At 41.9% G+C, this 16,325-nt stretch overlaps 2 protein-coding genes across 2 annotated transcripts; one reads left to right on the top strand and one right to left on the bottom strand.

The window, feature by feature from the left end:
- Positions 1-1,313: 1,313 nt before the first annotated feature.
- LOC124854874 (von Willebrand factor A domain-containing protein 7-like) lies at positions 1,314-10,503 on the bottom strand. Its single transcript, XM_047343527.1, has 16 exons — positions 10,463-10,503; positions 9,089-9,276; positions 8,698-8,970; positions 8,476-8,566; positions 8,090-8,221; positions 7,194-7,380; positions 6,934-7,103; positions 6,392-6,504; positions 6,171-6,287; positions 3,780-4,001; positions 3,558-3,690; positions 3,311-3,460; positions 2,805-2,897; positions 2,442-2,716; positions 2,060-2,353; positions 1,314-1,957 (listed from the first exon to the last, which is right to left on the bottom strand). The coding sequence occupies exons 2-16, from the start codon at positions 9,263-9,265 to the stop codon at positions 1,454-1,456; spliced, it is 2,931 nt and encodes a 976-aa protein (XP_047199483.1). The 5' UTR covers positions 9,266-9,276; positions 10,463-10,503; the 3' UTR covers positions 1,314-1,453.
- A 1,535-nt stretch (positions 10,504-12,038) lies between these two features.
- Positions 12,039-16,269, top strand: LOC118122425 (protein ABHD15). The gene is given in 10 exon segments (XM_047343340.1): positions 12,039-12,806; positions 14,810-14,861; positions 14,864-14,902; positions 14,905-15,037; positions 15,127-15,179; positions 15,182-15,272; positions 15,310-15,401; positions 15,404-15,487; positions 15,490-15,531; positions 15,534-16,269. Coding segments are annotated over 10 exon segments (1,620 nt in total). The 5' UTR covers positions 12,039-12,086; the 3' UTR covers positions 15,848-16,269.
- Positions 16,270-16,325: the final 56 nt, after the last annotated feature.

Below are 16,325 nucleotides of genomic sequence, written 5' to 3'. Positions count from 1 at the left end.
AAGGAAGACAGCAGGGTTGAGGTCCGGGCTCGTCGGGGTTATTGGATGTTCCTCTTTCTGTCACATGGCTGCTGTCGGTCACTTCAGGGCATCATCCACTTATGTTGCTATGGGTGTCACCTGTTTCTAGAATGAAGTAATTTTATGCCATGAACAGGATCTGTTGTGTTTGTGTATCGCCGCTATCCAAATTACATAGCCGGAAAAGATGGCAGCGTTTCAATAAACATTCTATAAACAGTCTATCTGGTATCTTTTTGCCCCATTTCTGGATATTGGGAGGAATTTGAGACGTGTCTGTATATACTTAAGCATCTCTTAATACTGAAGCCCCTTTTCCACTGGTCAAAAAAACCCACTAACACCAGCAAACATCGGGCTTTGTCTGCAATGGGAATGGTTTCAATCGGGATTCCCCCCAGGGTCAAATTACTCTGCAGATCACAGGTCTGGATCAACACTAGCTCCGATCGGCAGTGATGCGTTGGAGACATGTTGAGGTCCCCACATCTACAGAGAAGTGAATGAGCTAATTGACCCAACACAGAAATGGAGGGTGGCCCCAATGCTGTGTCTTGTCATGTCTCCACAGGGCTTCTTCTACACCTTGTTGCAGTGACCATACTCGTACAGCACGCCCTGCGGACTGTGCACTCTCCCGTGAACACAATACTGAGTGTGTATGTGTATTGTCTGTGGATCGAGAAATTAACTCTTTGTGATTAGATTAAAAATCCTCATGGGTTTGAAACATTACATCATATCAGCTTCTTTATTATGTATGAGTCAGGGATGCTCATTCTTCCTCCACTAGATGGCGCACTAATGGTTTTGTTCAGCTCAGGAAAGAAATCACTTTGGATCTCTGCTGCTCCCATGTGAAACAACCCAAAACTTCATGTTCTTATTTCCCATTTCTTTCATGCTTATATCACATTTTGGTGATAGCGACCAAATAGGATGTTTAATTTACCACCTTGTTTCATTACTAAGATTAAAGCTGATCCAAAATTCCCCCCCCCCTTTTTTTAACCTTTGTATCATGCCACTAAAAGCTCGACAGTATGGGCTTGAATATTTCCACTTCATTTTGTAATCCATGTTTTGGTTTTATCATGATATATCTTTTTATTATTTGTGAAATAAATGAGTCTCAGACGTAGATAACATTTTCATTTAATCAACAGTAACAATCACAGCTTTAATATCATCAGTAGCCTGTAGTCGCCTACTTGTAGCAAACAAAGCTTCAATCTCAAAGCTCCCAGGTTATTAAGGATAAAAACTATTTAAATCAACAAGGGTAGACCAGATTTTAGAAACACCTCTCAGTAGAAAACTGAGATCCTGAGTATATACTGAGAATAAACTGGCAACTCATTTTCAAAACCCCAAAAGCATGTCTTAATATTTGATTCTTGATCCTTGATGTACAGATTGAACTGATCCCGTTTCAGATGGTTAAGCTGAGCCCTAGAATTGTGATGCTGAGGCAAAGGAGAAAAGACTGAACCGCTTGTGCAGAAGCTGCTGTTGTTGTTGTTGTTGCCGGCTGTGCGGTGGTTGTAGTGGTGTTCACAGTAACAGCAGCTTGTGTAGAAGCTGCTGTTGTTGTTGTTGTTGCCAGCTGTGCGGTGGTTGTAGTGGTGTTCACGGTTGGTGTCGTTGTCCGGACCGTGTAGGAACAGGAGCCTACATTACCCACCTGATCCACAACTACTATCTCCACATCAGGCGAACAGCAAGACGCATTATAGGACACCAGCGTTGCATTACCAGCGAGCAGGCTGGTGTTCGTGGTCCCGTTGCCTTCTCTGAAGCTGATGGTGTCGATGCCCGTCCCGTTCACCCCATCGGTCACCACCACTGACAGCTCCCACATCGACGCGCTGCAGTTTGCAGAGCAGTTGGACTGCAGGTTGAGCAGCTGACACCCTGGCTCAGTGAAATCAGTCACCTGCGGAGAGAGAAGAAAAAAGAAGATGAAGTCAAGTGATTTTACATCAGCAATTCAAATAGTTAAAACAAGGATGAAGGGTAGAATGATTTTGACAGTTACCGGGATGAGGACAGTCAAACGCAGAACGACATAGTTGGCGTCCGTGCCTCCTGGAGCATTGGCCTCGATGGTCAGGGTGACGTCGGTGCCAGATGCAGTGCTAGCAGGTGCTGTGATGTTCACCGTGCCATTAGCCCTGCTTCCAGCGGTCAGGGGTAAAGTGGATGGGAACGATAGCGTAAAACCTTGGTCATTGGTAGCTTGGATTGTGAAGCTTCCTCCTGAGCCATTATTCAACACAGAGAAAGGAACAGAAAGAGGTACTCCTGGTTCCAAGACACCTTCTAAATCATCCTTAAAAAAAAACAAAAGGAAAAACATTCAATAACAGGTGAAACATCAGAACTGCAGTTCAGTTGTTAGCCCGATGTATTTTACGTACAGCAGAAACAGTCACAGCAGAGGCACGGATAGAGTTGGATGTCTGCCTTTGGAAAGATTCAGTTGCTCTGGAGGAAGTGTTGCTGCTCTGGCCCTTCACAAGCACCACAAACTCACCCGATGGAATATTGTCAAACCGAGCTAAGAATTTTCCTTTCCCCAGAGCCTCCACGCTGCCATTAACCCTCTCTGACGTTAACGATACCACCAGAAACACTTCTGTCACTACGGCAGACACATCCCCGGTTACCGTCACCCTCAGGCTGGCGTTAGCACCTTCAGGGTAAAAAGAAAAAATCCATTCAAGCATGTAGAAGTTGATCGATATTATTTTTGAAGCATCACAAAGATCTGGGTCCTTTACCAGCTCTGGGGCGATTTTCCAGGACTTCAAAACCTCCCAATGGGCCCTCGGACACCTCCAAAAAGTCAGAGAGGAAGTCGATGGAACTCTCACCTGCAAAATATAAAAGTTTCAAAAAAGTGAAACATAGCAGCCATATGTAAATCCGGTGAATAATGACTTAATTCACCGTAACGTCACTTGCAATCAGTAGATGACGAGATATTTCCGCCTGGACCAAGCTGGTCGATATTGTCACAGCTTTAAACACATGAGTAGTTGACCGTTGATTTTATGGCTCAGTGGTTGGGCCGCACATCTTCCATGTTGAAGATCGTAGGTTCAAAATCTGCCTAGCAAGTTTAGCAAGTTTAGCTTGAGGAACAAAAATAGCACTAAACCTTTTCTAAGTAATACCATGTTCTTTTGTGTTTTGAGAAAATTGTCCGGTCCAGATAAAGGATATACAACAATGTAATGTTAAGTACTCATTATGTGATTAAGCAACATAATCCCGGAGGCCTCACCTTTGACCTTCAGCGTGTAGGGATTTGTTGACACTAATCTTATTTCCCACAGTCCCACTTGTGTTGTCAGCTCCAGAGTCTGGAAGTTTCCCACTGACTGGGTTGAACTGATCAAAGGTCCCGTCAGGTTAGTGCTGCTCTGAGACACATCTAGAGAAAACAATAAACAAAGCACACTGGTTAACTATTGAATAAATGGTTGATAAACACACACTAATCGCTTTAACCAGTAACAATGACAGATCACCTGAGGGACTGATGAGAGTAAAGGCGACTGAGCGCCCATTGATGTAGATGGTGAGGTTTTTTACCGACTCGTCCACTGTGAAAGTGAAATTGTCGGATTTTCCAGGATTCCTGGCCGCTTGCAGAAGGAGGACCTGGAAGATTAATTAAAACTAATGACACAATTTAATCTTGATCAAGCATCTAAAAATGGCTTATGCCAGTGTGAGCGTTTTGTTTGTACCTGAGCAGAGCTGGAGGACCCTGTTACGATGGTGGTGGCCGCGAGCAGCTGACTTTTTGTGGTCTGTATAGCCACACCTCCCGAAGCCTGCGCCAGGTCCGTGTACACCTTGGAAGATGCTTTTGTTATCGCTTTGGGTTGTTGTTGTTGTTGTTGATCGTTGGTATTATTACTCTCTCTTCGGCGACGAAATCCCAGACTGCCAGTTATCATGAAGTTCACCTAAAAAGAAAGTAGGTAAATGAGACACTGAGACAAGATCATGTAAAATTGCAATAAAAACATGGAATGTATTATCAGTCTGTGAGAAGATAAAAGCTAATATTTGGCCAATTAAACAACAGTACTATCTAACCTGGCAAGTAACACAGCCCAGAAGCCTTTACAAAGCTAATTTCAATCCTGCTTTCCTGTTTTAAACGTCATGAAAATGACATAAGTGCTGGTAAGATTGAGTTTTGTGTTTTTGCGTTGGTATAACCAGGGAGTAGACCACTAACTGTGGACTATTGAGTATTGTGCACACCTTTAAAGCTTAAAGAGCGTGAGGCACACTCACACGATGGTTGCCAGTACAGATGAAACAATATGCTTCATTATTATGTTGGGACCTGGTATTTGTTCGGCCTACATGTGCCGTCAAAAGCCTGAAGCCGCATGTCCCTTTGTCCTGGAGAAAACCAGACCCTCCAGGACTCAGTCTCCCAGGGGCCATCAACGTCACACAGAGGTGTGAAAACCCCCCAGGGACACAGGTTTCAACTCCTATTGGTCACTTTGGGCCCCATGACCTGTGAGGTCACCGGGCCAATATAAGGCCTGTTCCCCCTATCTTCTATCTCTTTCTACAATCCTTCCGAGGGGAGAAGGCATCCAGCCTCTTTCCATCCACCTCTTCGAGAGGAGCTCAAAGGTGCAGCTTCCAGCTCATCTCACCAAGGAAACCTCCTCGCAAGCTCTACCAACGTCCTAGCAGCGACGCAATGTCCTGCAGGAGAACTTCAAACAGCAACTGAGCTGCACAGCTCAACAGAATCACTAAGGCAGGAGCCACAAACCAGCAAGACGACTTCACAAAACTGCGAACTGCACAGCAACTCTTTTTCCCCTTTCCACGGATGGGTAACACAACTGGGCTCAATAATTATACTACGCTAAGCAAGACTGTTTATTCGATTCTGTGTGATGTTTATAAGTTTGATTTGTGGGGTTGTGATATACGCATATCTCTTCACCTAATTACCTCTGAGCCCCGCTACATGTCGTAAACATTCCAATAGGGGGGGAAGGGTGTTATCTTCAAAGTGGCCAGCCGCCATTTTGGAAGCACACAGACACACAGACACACACACGTATACTCATATACACATCTTTGTTTAGTCAGTACACCGTTAGTAATTTGTGTTTTTATACTTTATTATATTCATAATAAATGTTTTTCTTTCACAAATGTTTTTTTATTAATGTTGCATAAGTGAATTTTGCCAACCTCTACACTGTCAAGAACTCCATATCCTTCAACTTAGCTAACTATCTATATGGTAATTTTGGTTATAGTTATTAATTTAATTGTTAATCAGAGTTCCAAATTTGTAGTTAGTACTTTTATGAGACTTAATCAATAAATTGGCTATCTTTTCCCTTCCTTTGAAGGGTGGTGCCCCGAGGTAACTTTAATCAATTAAAGTTATTATTTAATATTAATAATAAAATATTCATATTTAATATTTTATTTTGATAACCAAATTTATTGAATGCCGAAAGGCACACCATTTTATGGTATCACGTTTAATGCATTATTGCACAACAATTATCATAAATATATGAAGTAGGTCACATAAGGTGGATCATTAATGAAGTCAAAAAGGGCCCAGTCACACAAACACAAATGCAAAACCAATATTGCCGGTCAAAGTTGAAGTCAATGCGAAGCCAAGCTGTGATTTTCCTGTTTTTTTTGCCTCTGAAGCGAACGAGGAGTGAAGGTTTGCCACAGATACACGATGCGTGTGACCGTGCCTTAATCCTGCTGACAAAGAATAAACCTACATAAAAAGAAGTTGTGTATCTTCACCAAACTGTCACCGAGTAAAGCAGGTCATGTTTCTCTGGTCAAGCTTTGCTGTGCTGTGCATTATTGAATTTACAGTAAACAGTGGAACTATCCAGTTTGACTTTTTCCCACATTAAACTCAAGGACAAGAACCATAGAATTTTCTTTAGCATCCCAACACTCATTACGGCTGTTTTAGCATAGCTCTGTTATTATGTCATTCATTTTATTACAGGCAGTTATTATTTTGTATTTCTAAGTAAATTTTCTGATACAAATTTACTGCAATATTAATTTCCCCGGCCTGTGCTTTTACTCGGACAAAGGACGATACTCACCACTGATTTGGTTCGTTCTACGAGTGTGATCACTGCACCCAACAGGTAATCGTCTTTAGCAGTTGCATCAGTGAAGAGGAAGATATCAGACCCTGGAGGAGCACCGGTTAAAGCCAGCTGTATGAAGGAGACAGGCAGCACCAACGTAGTTTGTTTTAAACCGTTATCGTGGGATTTTGCGGGGTCAGATCTTGAAGTAGTCTCAAAGATTTCAACAGTACCCGAAGTCCTGAAAGACTCATTTCTGGAAAATCTCCTCCACCAGTTGCAGTAAGTGAATTGATAGCTCTCTTGAAGACCTCTGGATCTGTAGTCCTCGTCAGGGGCCCAAAGGCTGGGTTTCAGGTAGAGACGAGAGGGGAGGAAGTATTTTATTTTTCATCTTGGTGAGTAGTTTCCGATTTTTGTTACCCTTCTCACCTAAAACCCATATTTATACCACGGACATCATGAACTCTCAGTATAAGAAGCTCAAATGCTGTTATGAAAAGTTGTACGGCTGTGATTCAGGTTCAAGGTCAAATAAACAGTGATGGAACTTGACCAAACGATAAATCTGATTGGACGACAGCTAATGTTAGCAGTCGCCACCAGGGGGAAATCATAACATTTAACTTTTGGGGCACTGTCATGTTATCCATGTTCTTATATAGTCTATAGTTAATATGACCTACAATTAATTTTGGTTTAACAGACAAAAAGAGTAAACTCTCTGTAGGAAAAACGACCTATGTACAGGATTATGAAGACTTCAAGGTCCCACCTGGATCATTGAACGGTACGAGAATGTAAGCCGAGGGCTCGTCCTCTGTCCCCACTCTGCTGTTGATTATAACGCTTGTGACGGTCCTCACTGCCGCAATGTCATCCCTCATGCTTCCCGTGGTGTCGATCACAAAACAAAGAGCTTTCCCTTTGTTGATTCCCATCAGCCTGAGGAATGAGTTTTCAAAAAGTTGAAATTAACTTTGTGATTCAGATTTTTAAAGTGCATACAGTAACTGTGACCGATTGGTTTCTTACTGTAGGAATGTGGCGTCACTGGCAGCCCGACGAATGTCCTCCAGCACCTGCCTGGTCGCAGCGATGGCCATGTTTGCTGCTTTAAAGTGGAGATGTCCGTGTTCAGAATCAGTCGTGTCTTTGTTGATCCCACCCGTAGGATCAGTGCTGCTTGTTCTGTCAAATCCACCTCCATGGCTGCATTTTCCTGTTTACCGTTAGAAACAGAATAAGAATGACATGCTCAGCTTGACACGTGCCTCTTCTATCGGTGACAACATTCCTCCGTATGCATTTATATGTATGCGTTTCAGTTTTATGACCCTGGCTAAGGTGGTTATGTTTTTACCCGTGCCTGTTTGTTGGTTGTTTTATTTTTTTCCAGGATTACCCAAAAATGTTGGTGCGGATGCAGATCAAGGTGGTTACTACTGCGTGCTGCATCAGATATTTTATGTCTAACTTAAATTAAAAGAACATATAAGCCATTTATTTATGTTGCATATGTATTGATTTATTAACACGTTTATATATATCGTGTTGGTAAGAATGGGGCGGATGGACAACCCAAAAACATAATGCCTCTGGCCACTGGGTGTCGCCAGCGAGGAGGCATGAAAGCCACAGCATCCACAGGTTTATTATTGTTGGATGTCACAAAAAGTCAACATTTCATGAGAACATGATTCAACTAATATATGTGTAGCTTGCAAACACATTGTTAAATACGGTCCATATCTGCAAAGTGGGCCACTTTAGGCTCACATCCATTTTGTTTCGGCCACAAGAAAGCCAGTAGTGCCGCATTGTTGCCTGAGGTGGCCCACATCCTTCTGTCATCTGGGAATCACACTCATCAAACTAGCATTGGATTCGGATCCTGTCAATGACCCAGTCAGGTACATGAAGACATTTACCATTAGGTTTGGAGAATCCAGGCAAAAATTCAAAATATCCTGTGGTGAGTATCTTTTCACGCAGGATGTCCTCCAGAATGTTGTTCCTGCAGTCGTCTCCGTTGCAGCTGCGACAGGTTGCTCTGCTTTTTGCTGTAGATTGGATGAGATTAGATTCAGTTTAGTTGCTGTAGAACACAATCAACACCAGTGCAGTGAAATGCAGTTGAGCATCAGCCCACATTGAGCAAAGAGGAGTAAAAGTGCATGTGGACACACAAATCAGTGTAAAGGATAATAAGCATACACTTTTTAAATGTTCTATACAATTGGTTAAATAAAGTGCAAGAAAACAAGGTGGTGAAATTGTCACACACACACTGACATTATAGCTATGATGCTTTTACCTGCTGTTTTTCCGATGCTTCCTGGTTTGATCAGCTTGGAGTTTGGATTTGTTTCTCCCATTTCCACCCAGTTGCTGTGACTGTAGAAATCCTTCAGATTTAAAAAGGTAAGACACAGAAGTTATTTTCACCCAGATCCCCCCAAATAATATTTCATGCAATCGAAGCACAATTTTACTTCATAAATTACCTGCAATAGAAATAACCACAAATAGAAAGTACCTGTAAAGAATGCAGCAGTCTTCCCACATTTTTCCTCGCCGCTTCAAAGTTCTGGAGCTTATTGTTGGCCTTGACAGCTGATAATCCGTTCGTGATGAGTTTCTTTCCCTTCGTGAATTCCTCGTTGTCGAAGTGATGACGGGCGCTGTAGAAATACCGCTTGTCTATACCCACATTTTTGTCTTGGATAAACTCGATGGTTTGGCTGAAACTCTTGGAGGATTTTGACGCATCACAGGCACGAGCAACAGACTCAGCAGTGTAAGGCTGTGTCTAAACACACACACACACACACACACACACACACACACACAGTTTTATTGCAGTGTGAATTAATAATAATTATTTGTTAGCACGAAATCTGTGTAATTTAGCTTGATTCAACCCTTACTGGTGATGTGAACTTTTTGCCTGCAGCCAGAGCCACATCACGGCAAACACCCAGCGTGGTTTCAAGGATGGCCCTCTCAGTGATCTCCTGATGATTCAGAGAGTCTCCATCAAAAATATCAAATGCATGAGCCCCAGTCTGCAGGAGCACGAGACACAGCGCAGCCAACCAACCCATCACTGCAGCACCTGTGCGATAGACACGAGGGAGAGATTACAAACTGGTACAATTTCATTTGTATAGTGCCCAAACACAATATGCACTCCGTGGTACTCCCAAAAGCTGTGCAGCCAGAATGTGTTTGTTTCATTTTATTTGCTGAACAGCATTTTTCTTTGATTTCTAACATAATAACATAGGTGACTGTCTCGTTATTTAATTTTTCAAGTGTTATGAAGAAATTTTGTAAATGTAAGCAGAACTCAGGTGGAACCTTTGGCACGGGATTACCATTATTATTAATGTACTTAACGTCGGAGTTTCTACCATGACAGTCTTATCTGTCAGTGAAAAATGATCCACCCATTCTTTAGAGCATTACGTTTATTAAAGATAATCATCAAATCACTGGGACAACAACAACCACCAAACCTGTCATACAAGTTCACGTCCATTTTTCAGATTCACTTATTCACAGTGGTGAATTTTACTGAAGTTTTTTTGTACTCAATTCAACAACTTTACTTCAACATGACTTTGCGTATTCACGTAAATGACACAAAAAATAAAACCAACAAGTACATAAGGATTATGTTATAAGAAAGTTACCTGATGTTACATGATTTTCACAGTTTTAACTAGAATAAATTTAGCAAAATGTAAGATACGAAAACACACAAATGTTCATATTCAGGGGATCAATCAAAAGCAGAGAAAGCGGGGGTGAGTTGTTACAGATATTATATATATATATATATTTTTTTTATAGCTCTGATTACTTAACACCATCTCTTCTATTTCTGTGATCAGAATTAAATGCTTGAGCTGGTTGAATTACCAAGGGCTACCATTTACATACATACCGTGCTTTAATTATTTGACTGATGGTATTAATTGCAAAGATCTATAATAAATCGATTATGTTATAATTAATTAGTTAAAGCATAGTATGTACATGAATAGTAGCCTTTGGTATTTGCACCACCATAAGCATTTCATTCTGATATCACACACATCCAAGATTTGGGTAAAACAAACATAAGAACGCTAGTGCAGTGAAAACAAGAGTTAGGCGCATATAATAATATTCTGAAAATCTAGGCTCTGGTTAGGACAAGAAATTGTATTAAAATCTAAAAATGTGACAGATGTCACTTTATATATATATTTGTTTTAACATCACTAATGATTGTTAGATATATGAGTGTAACCTACCTTATGTCTTGAAGTCGTCTTGGAGACTTTATCTCTCATGGAAACTCTGACATATATAAGAATTCACATCCGGGGTGGAGTCACTTGTTTGACCGATTTTCTTTGTCACATTATGCAGGTTTGATTTTAATCATACTTTCATTTATGGGAACTTGCATTACCTCCTCAATTGATTTCTTGTAAATGGACACACCTTAAACTGTTTCTATTGATTTGATTTGATTTATCCTTTATTTTTGCAGGAAGTCTATGGTTTAAATACTGCATGAGCTCCTCAAGCAAAACAAAAAGAATTGCTTCATAGAAAACATGCAAAAGTAGTGCAAAGAATTCTATACCTCAGGCACAAAAATGAATATAAATATATATATAAATATAAATATATATATATATATATATATATATATTTATATAGTAAACAAGGCTGAGATGTAGGGAATTCACTAATAAAGTCTGTTTTTGAACTATAGAGTGTAGCTCACGATCGAGCTTTGTCAAAAAATTCATAGATTTGAACTTTTTCAATAAATGATCAATGTGCATTTAGTGTGCACATTGAACTGTTTTTGAACTGTTTTACTAAATTAACGGTCATCATCATTTTCTTTTGTTTACCTCTTTTACCTCTTTTACACTCTCTATCTCTTTTATTCTGCTCTTTTTAATCTGTTTGATTTGACTTGAAAGTTGTTTTTAGCAGTGCTACCTGATTTTAAATTGATTTATTCTGTCTCGTGTTGTTTCTACCGTCGTTAAAGTGATCAGAACCGAAGCTGGTTTCAATCCTCTTGATTACAGGCTGGTGATGGTATGTGCTATTTATTTAACTGGCTGTTGCATTGTTTGCAGAAGCTTTTCAAGGTCAACCATTCATGAGCTGATAAGGAAGTTCATTAAATTACATCAGTAGTCAAACAGGCTCATGCTTCATTGGAAAGAGGTAACCTGTTCAAATAGCTAAGTTCCCCTTCCCGTCAAGAATGAACTCAGAACAATAGAATGTAAAAGGATCCCTTGACATTGTATTTTGTTCCTTGACGTGTCGTGAAGGAAAACAACTTTCAAGTAAAATAAAATAAATTAAAAAGAGCAGAATAAAAGAGGTAAAGAGTTTAAAAGAGGTAAACATAAATGAAATGATGATGACCGTTTATTTAGTAAAACAGTTTAGTTAAAGACACTTGTGGCTGAGGCTGAGGGGGTACAGCAGTTGTCCTCCAAAGTATTAGTTTGTTTTTTGCATGTCTGCCAACATATATAGGAACATGTGTATGTGTGATTATCTAACTTAAATCTTTATACTGTTTGATTCCAGATTGCGAAGTAGGAGTTTTTCTAGTTGAAAGACTGTTCTAATCATCTACAATCTGTTATTTCTATCATTTATTCACTCTAATTTAAAAATCCTCTCTGAGTTTATCCCCTTTGTAAAGTTTAAATAGAGTTAGAGTAGAACTCAGTTTCCTGCTGTATCAATAATCCCAAAAATGAATTTCCAGGTAACAACCGGGGGAAAGAATACAAAAGAAATGACAAGAGACAAGGTTAAAGAGGAGAATCATACTAAAGTTAATGGGAAACGAGACTTCAGTGAACCTATCAGGTCAGACCTTCACTCTGGTGCATGAAGCAACAGTTTGTAAACGATCGGGGTCAAAGGTCAGTGAGGGAATCACAGCAGAACGTCCCAGAGAAAACCACTGGATTACTTTATGTAAAGATGGCACCGTTTGTATGGGACTGTCTGTCCTGTTTGCTTCCTTCCCTGTTTCTGTTCCTGCTGAGTCTCGTCCTCCGCTGGCTCAGAGCACGTTGTCGGACAGGACGGGCGTCCATGACTGAAGAAGAACCCACGCTCATCTGCAAAACCTCTGCACTGGCCAAATATCTGCTCCGCCACTGTGGCTCTCTGGCCAGGCCGAGACCGGCCGCCTGGCCCAGGGGAGACCCCCACCTCCAGACCCTGTCCGCTCTGCTGTGTGGACCAGCAGGAGACACAGTAGAGTTCACCAGGGACAATCTGCTGCTGAGAGACGGGGGGATTGTAGCGGTGGACTGGGCTCTGGAGACCGGACTGGCTGAGAGGATTGGGAGGGGGAGGTGGGAGGGGAGGAAGGAGCATCAGTCGGGGGGAAAGGCGCTGGGTTGTTTCACCTCGACGCCTCCTGTCCTTCTCCTCATCCCTCATTCATGGGGAGGGGTGAGCCCTCACTTGAAGGCCCTGTGCCATCAGGCCATACGTCAGGGCTTTGACGTGGTGGTGTTCCACCCCCGGGCCACAGCAGGGTGCCCGCTGACCACAGCACGACTCACTGAGTTTGGAGACCCGGCTGATCTTGAGCAGGTAAAGAGAGAAAACCTTTGATTCGCAACAGGTGCAAACTTCTTTTCTTATCACGTTAATATTTTTTGTGGGTATGAGCTGAAATTATTAGTAGATCCATTGATAGACAGAAAATAAATAGCCAACACTTTCAGTTTAATCATTTTTAGTAATTTTATTTCTCAACTAGATTCATGGCCTCGTCGTTGGATGTGTCCACCAACTCGTCAAGTTACAGTTTACATGATGTTTGTGCAGACTCATGTTAGTGAGGACTTTTGTGAGGTCGGAGGGAGTTTGACCTACTAGATTTAATCAATTTGATTAAATCTCTTTAATCTGCTGGAATTCAGTGTTAAAAGTCTATTCAGGTTAAAGCAAAGATGGATCATGATTTTATTTTTATGGTTTTAGCTCCAACAATATTTTTTATATATTTTTATTTTGTTGTTCTTATATATTTTTTTTAAAATATTGTTCTTTTGTATCTGTTTTGTGTTATTGCATTTCTCAGTAGGATCTTTTTTTTTTTGCACTTCTTTTTTATTCTGTGTTGTGCAATAATGCATTAAACGTGATACCATAAAATGGTGTGCCTTTCGGCATTCAATAAATTTGGTTATCAAAATAAAATATTAAATATTAAATCATAACTTTAATTGATTAAAGTTACCTCGGGGCACCACCCTTCAAAGGAAGGGAAAAGATAGCCAATTTATTGATTAAGTCTCATAAAAGTACTAACTACAAATTTGGAACTCTGATTAACAATTAAATTAATAACTATAACCAAAATTACCATATAGATAGTTAGCTAAGTTGAAGGATATGGAGTTCTTGACAGTGTAGAGGTTGGCAAAATTCACTTAAGCAACATTAATGAAAAAACATTTGTGAAAGAAAAACATTTATTATGAATATAATAAAGTATAAAAAACACAAATTACTAACGGTGTACTTACTAAACAGAGATAGGTATGTGAGTATGCGTGTGTGTGTGTCTGTGTGACTCAGCATGCTTCCAAAATGGCGGCTGGCCAAAGAGATAACACCCTTCCGCCTTCGGAGTGTTTTACGACATGTAGCGGGTTCAGAGATAATTAGGTGAAGAGATATGCGTGTGTCTGTGTGTGTGCCAAATTAGAGAAAGTTACTAGATGCATGCAAGGAAAGACTGAAGAGCATAACTAACATTAACTTTCAAATAACTTGTAACCACAATATCACAGCAACACAAATCAAACTTATAAACATCACACAGGATCGAATAAACAGTCTTTGCTTAGCCTAGTATAATTATTAAGCCCAGTTGTGTTACCCGTCCATGGAAAGGGGAACAAATTAGTAGCTGTGCAGTTCGCAGTTCTGTGAAGTCGTCTTGCTGGTTTGTGGTTCCTGCCTTCGTGGTTCTGTTGGGCTGTGCAGCTCAGTTGCTGTTTGAAGTTCTCCTGCAGGACATCGCGTTGCGGCTTAGAGGTTGGTAGAGCTTGGATTGCGAGGAGGTTTCCTTGGTGAGATGAGCTGCAACTCTCCTCCATGAAGTTGATTTGAGTTGAAAGAGTGAGCTGGACCATCGCCATTTTCCTCTGAGAGGATTCGTGGAAGGGCCGTGTGCTCCTCTCAAAGAGGTGAATGGAAAGAGGCTGGACAGCCTTCCCCCTCGGAGGATTGTAGAAAAGAGAAGATGTGAGCTGGAGAAGCCAAACTTCTCCCTCGACGGGTCGCATGGAAAGAGATAGAAGAGAGGAGGAACAGGCCTTATATTGGCCCGGTGACCCACAGGTCATGGGGCCCAGAGTGACCAATAGGAGTTGAAACTTGTGTACCTGGGTGGTTTCACACCTCTGTGTGACGTTGAGGCCCATGGGAGACTGAGTTCTGGAGGGTCTGGTTTTCTCCAGAACAAAGGGACATGCGGCTTCAGGCTTTTGACGGCACATGTAGGCCGAACTTTGTTTCACAAATTCGAAGTCCCAACATCTGTGAGCGCTACAGAAATAAAGTGGATTTCTTCTCTTTTCCAGGCAGTGACCTACATTCACAGCCGCCACCCGTCCTCCGAGCTGGTGGCGGTGAGTGAGGTTCAGGTTCAGGAGTCCTTCTCTCCTACCTGGGGAATGTGGATCCAGCACATACCTGACTGCAGCTGCTGCCATCTCACCTGTGCTCCTGGGCCAGCTGTGGTTCCAAACAGCCATGCCTGCCATTTATCGCTGGGGTGCGCTGTTTCACCGGAAACTGCAGCTGAGGAGGTGAGAGAAATTCAAGTGTGAAGTGTATAACACCGATATAAATATAGACATGATCATAACTTTTACTTCTCACATGGCTCCGGTGTAAGATACGCAAACTCCTTCAGAGGAGTTGTGGATGTGGACCGGGCCCTCAGCTCTTCCTCCTGAGAGACTTTGAAGAAGCTCTTTACTGCTCTTCGGCCCAACTTCCAGAGAAACCTCCAGTAAACTCTCTAAACAGCTCTGGACTGAGGTCAAGACCTCATTATGAGAGGAGGTGGCTCCCTCAGCGGCCTGGGCACTGGGGAAAGGGCTCAGCCAGCCGAGGACTGGGACAGCTACTGGGAGAGGAACGAACCCCTGAGAGATGCAGATGAAGTGGCTGTCCCGTGCTCTGCATCTGCAGCCGTGATGACCCTCTCCTCCCTCCTGCCTCCACTCTACCCATCGCCCTCTTCCAGAGCAATACTCCCTTCTTCTGGTGTTGACGGACAAAGGAGGGCACTGTGGATTCACTCGAGACCGACAGGAGATGGAGGGAGGAAGGGTGAGAATAAGGAGGTGAAGGAAGGTAGCTGGAGTCACATCGCAGTTCTGGAGTACTTCAGAGTGGTGGCTGATTTCCTAAGAGGTGAGAGGAGGGATGGGACAAGCTGGGGGTCACTGGGAAACATCCAGGCTGGGCAGAGGAACAGGGGCAGCACCATGGCCCCTCTCCGCAGGAGGAGAGCCACCGTGATGAGGAGGCCGAGACCTCAGGCACCAGAACCGAGCAGCGTGGATGCAGAAGGAGAGAACTTCACCTGGAAGAGGTCCTATACACGCTGAGGATGAAGATGGTGGAGGATCAGAAAGATTCTATTGACTTTTGGACTTCGTCAATCAAACGTCTGGAAGATAAAAGCAGCCAAGTAATGGACAGCTATTGGAAAAGATATTTTAGTTCAGGAGACAAAAAAAACGTTTTTTCTTCAACAATTATTCATGTTGATCATGTGGATAATGGGTTAAGACAAACTAATATCGCTCATGATAGAATAAATGGTCCACGATAACGATATCACCATACAGCGATTCTGCAGTAATCATGCAAGACAATCGTATAATGACTCATCACGAACTAAACAAAATGCCCCTAAAGAGTTGAAGTGCAGGATTCATTCTGTAATTTAGTGTCAGTTTCAGAGTTTGACACAAACTGAGATGAACCAATGGACAAAAAATTGCATAAAGTTGAAAATTCTAATGTCTCTTTGGTCTTTAACAAACACACTGTAACTTGTCACATGTGCCATCATTCAAATGT

Source organism: Hippoglossus stenolepis, chromosome 15, assembly GCF_022539355.2.
Source record: "Hippoglossus stenolepis isolate QCI-W04-F060 chromosome 15, HSTE1.2, whole genome shotgun sequence".
Taxonomy (NCBI): Eukaryota; Metazoa; Chordata; class Actinopteri; order Pleuronectiformes; family Pleuronectidae; genus Hippoglossus; species Hippoglossus stenolepis.
This window is presented reverse-complemented; position numbering and strand designations above follow the sequence as displayed.

Coding starts and splice junctions, on each gene's coding strand:
- LOC124854874 (XM_047343527.1), bottom strand. CDS start 9,265: ATGGGTTGGTTGGCTGCGCTGTGTCTCGTGCTCCTGCAGACTGGGGCT. Junction 8,971..9,088: donor GCAAAAAGTTCACATCACCA/GTAAGGGTTGAA, acceptor GTGTGTGTTTAG/ACACAGCCTTACACTGCTGA. Junction 4,002..6,170: donor TAGAACGAACCAAATCAGTG/GTGAGTATCGTC, acceptor CTTTCTTTTTAG/GTGAACTTCATGATAACTGG.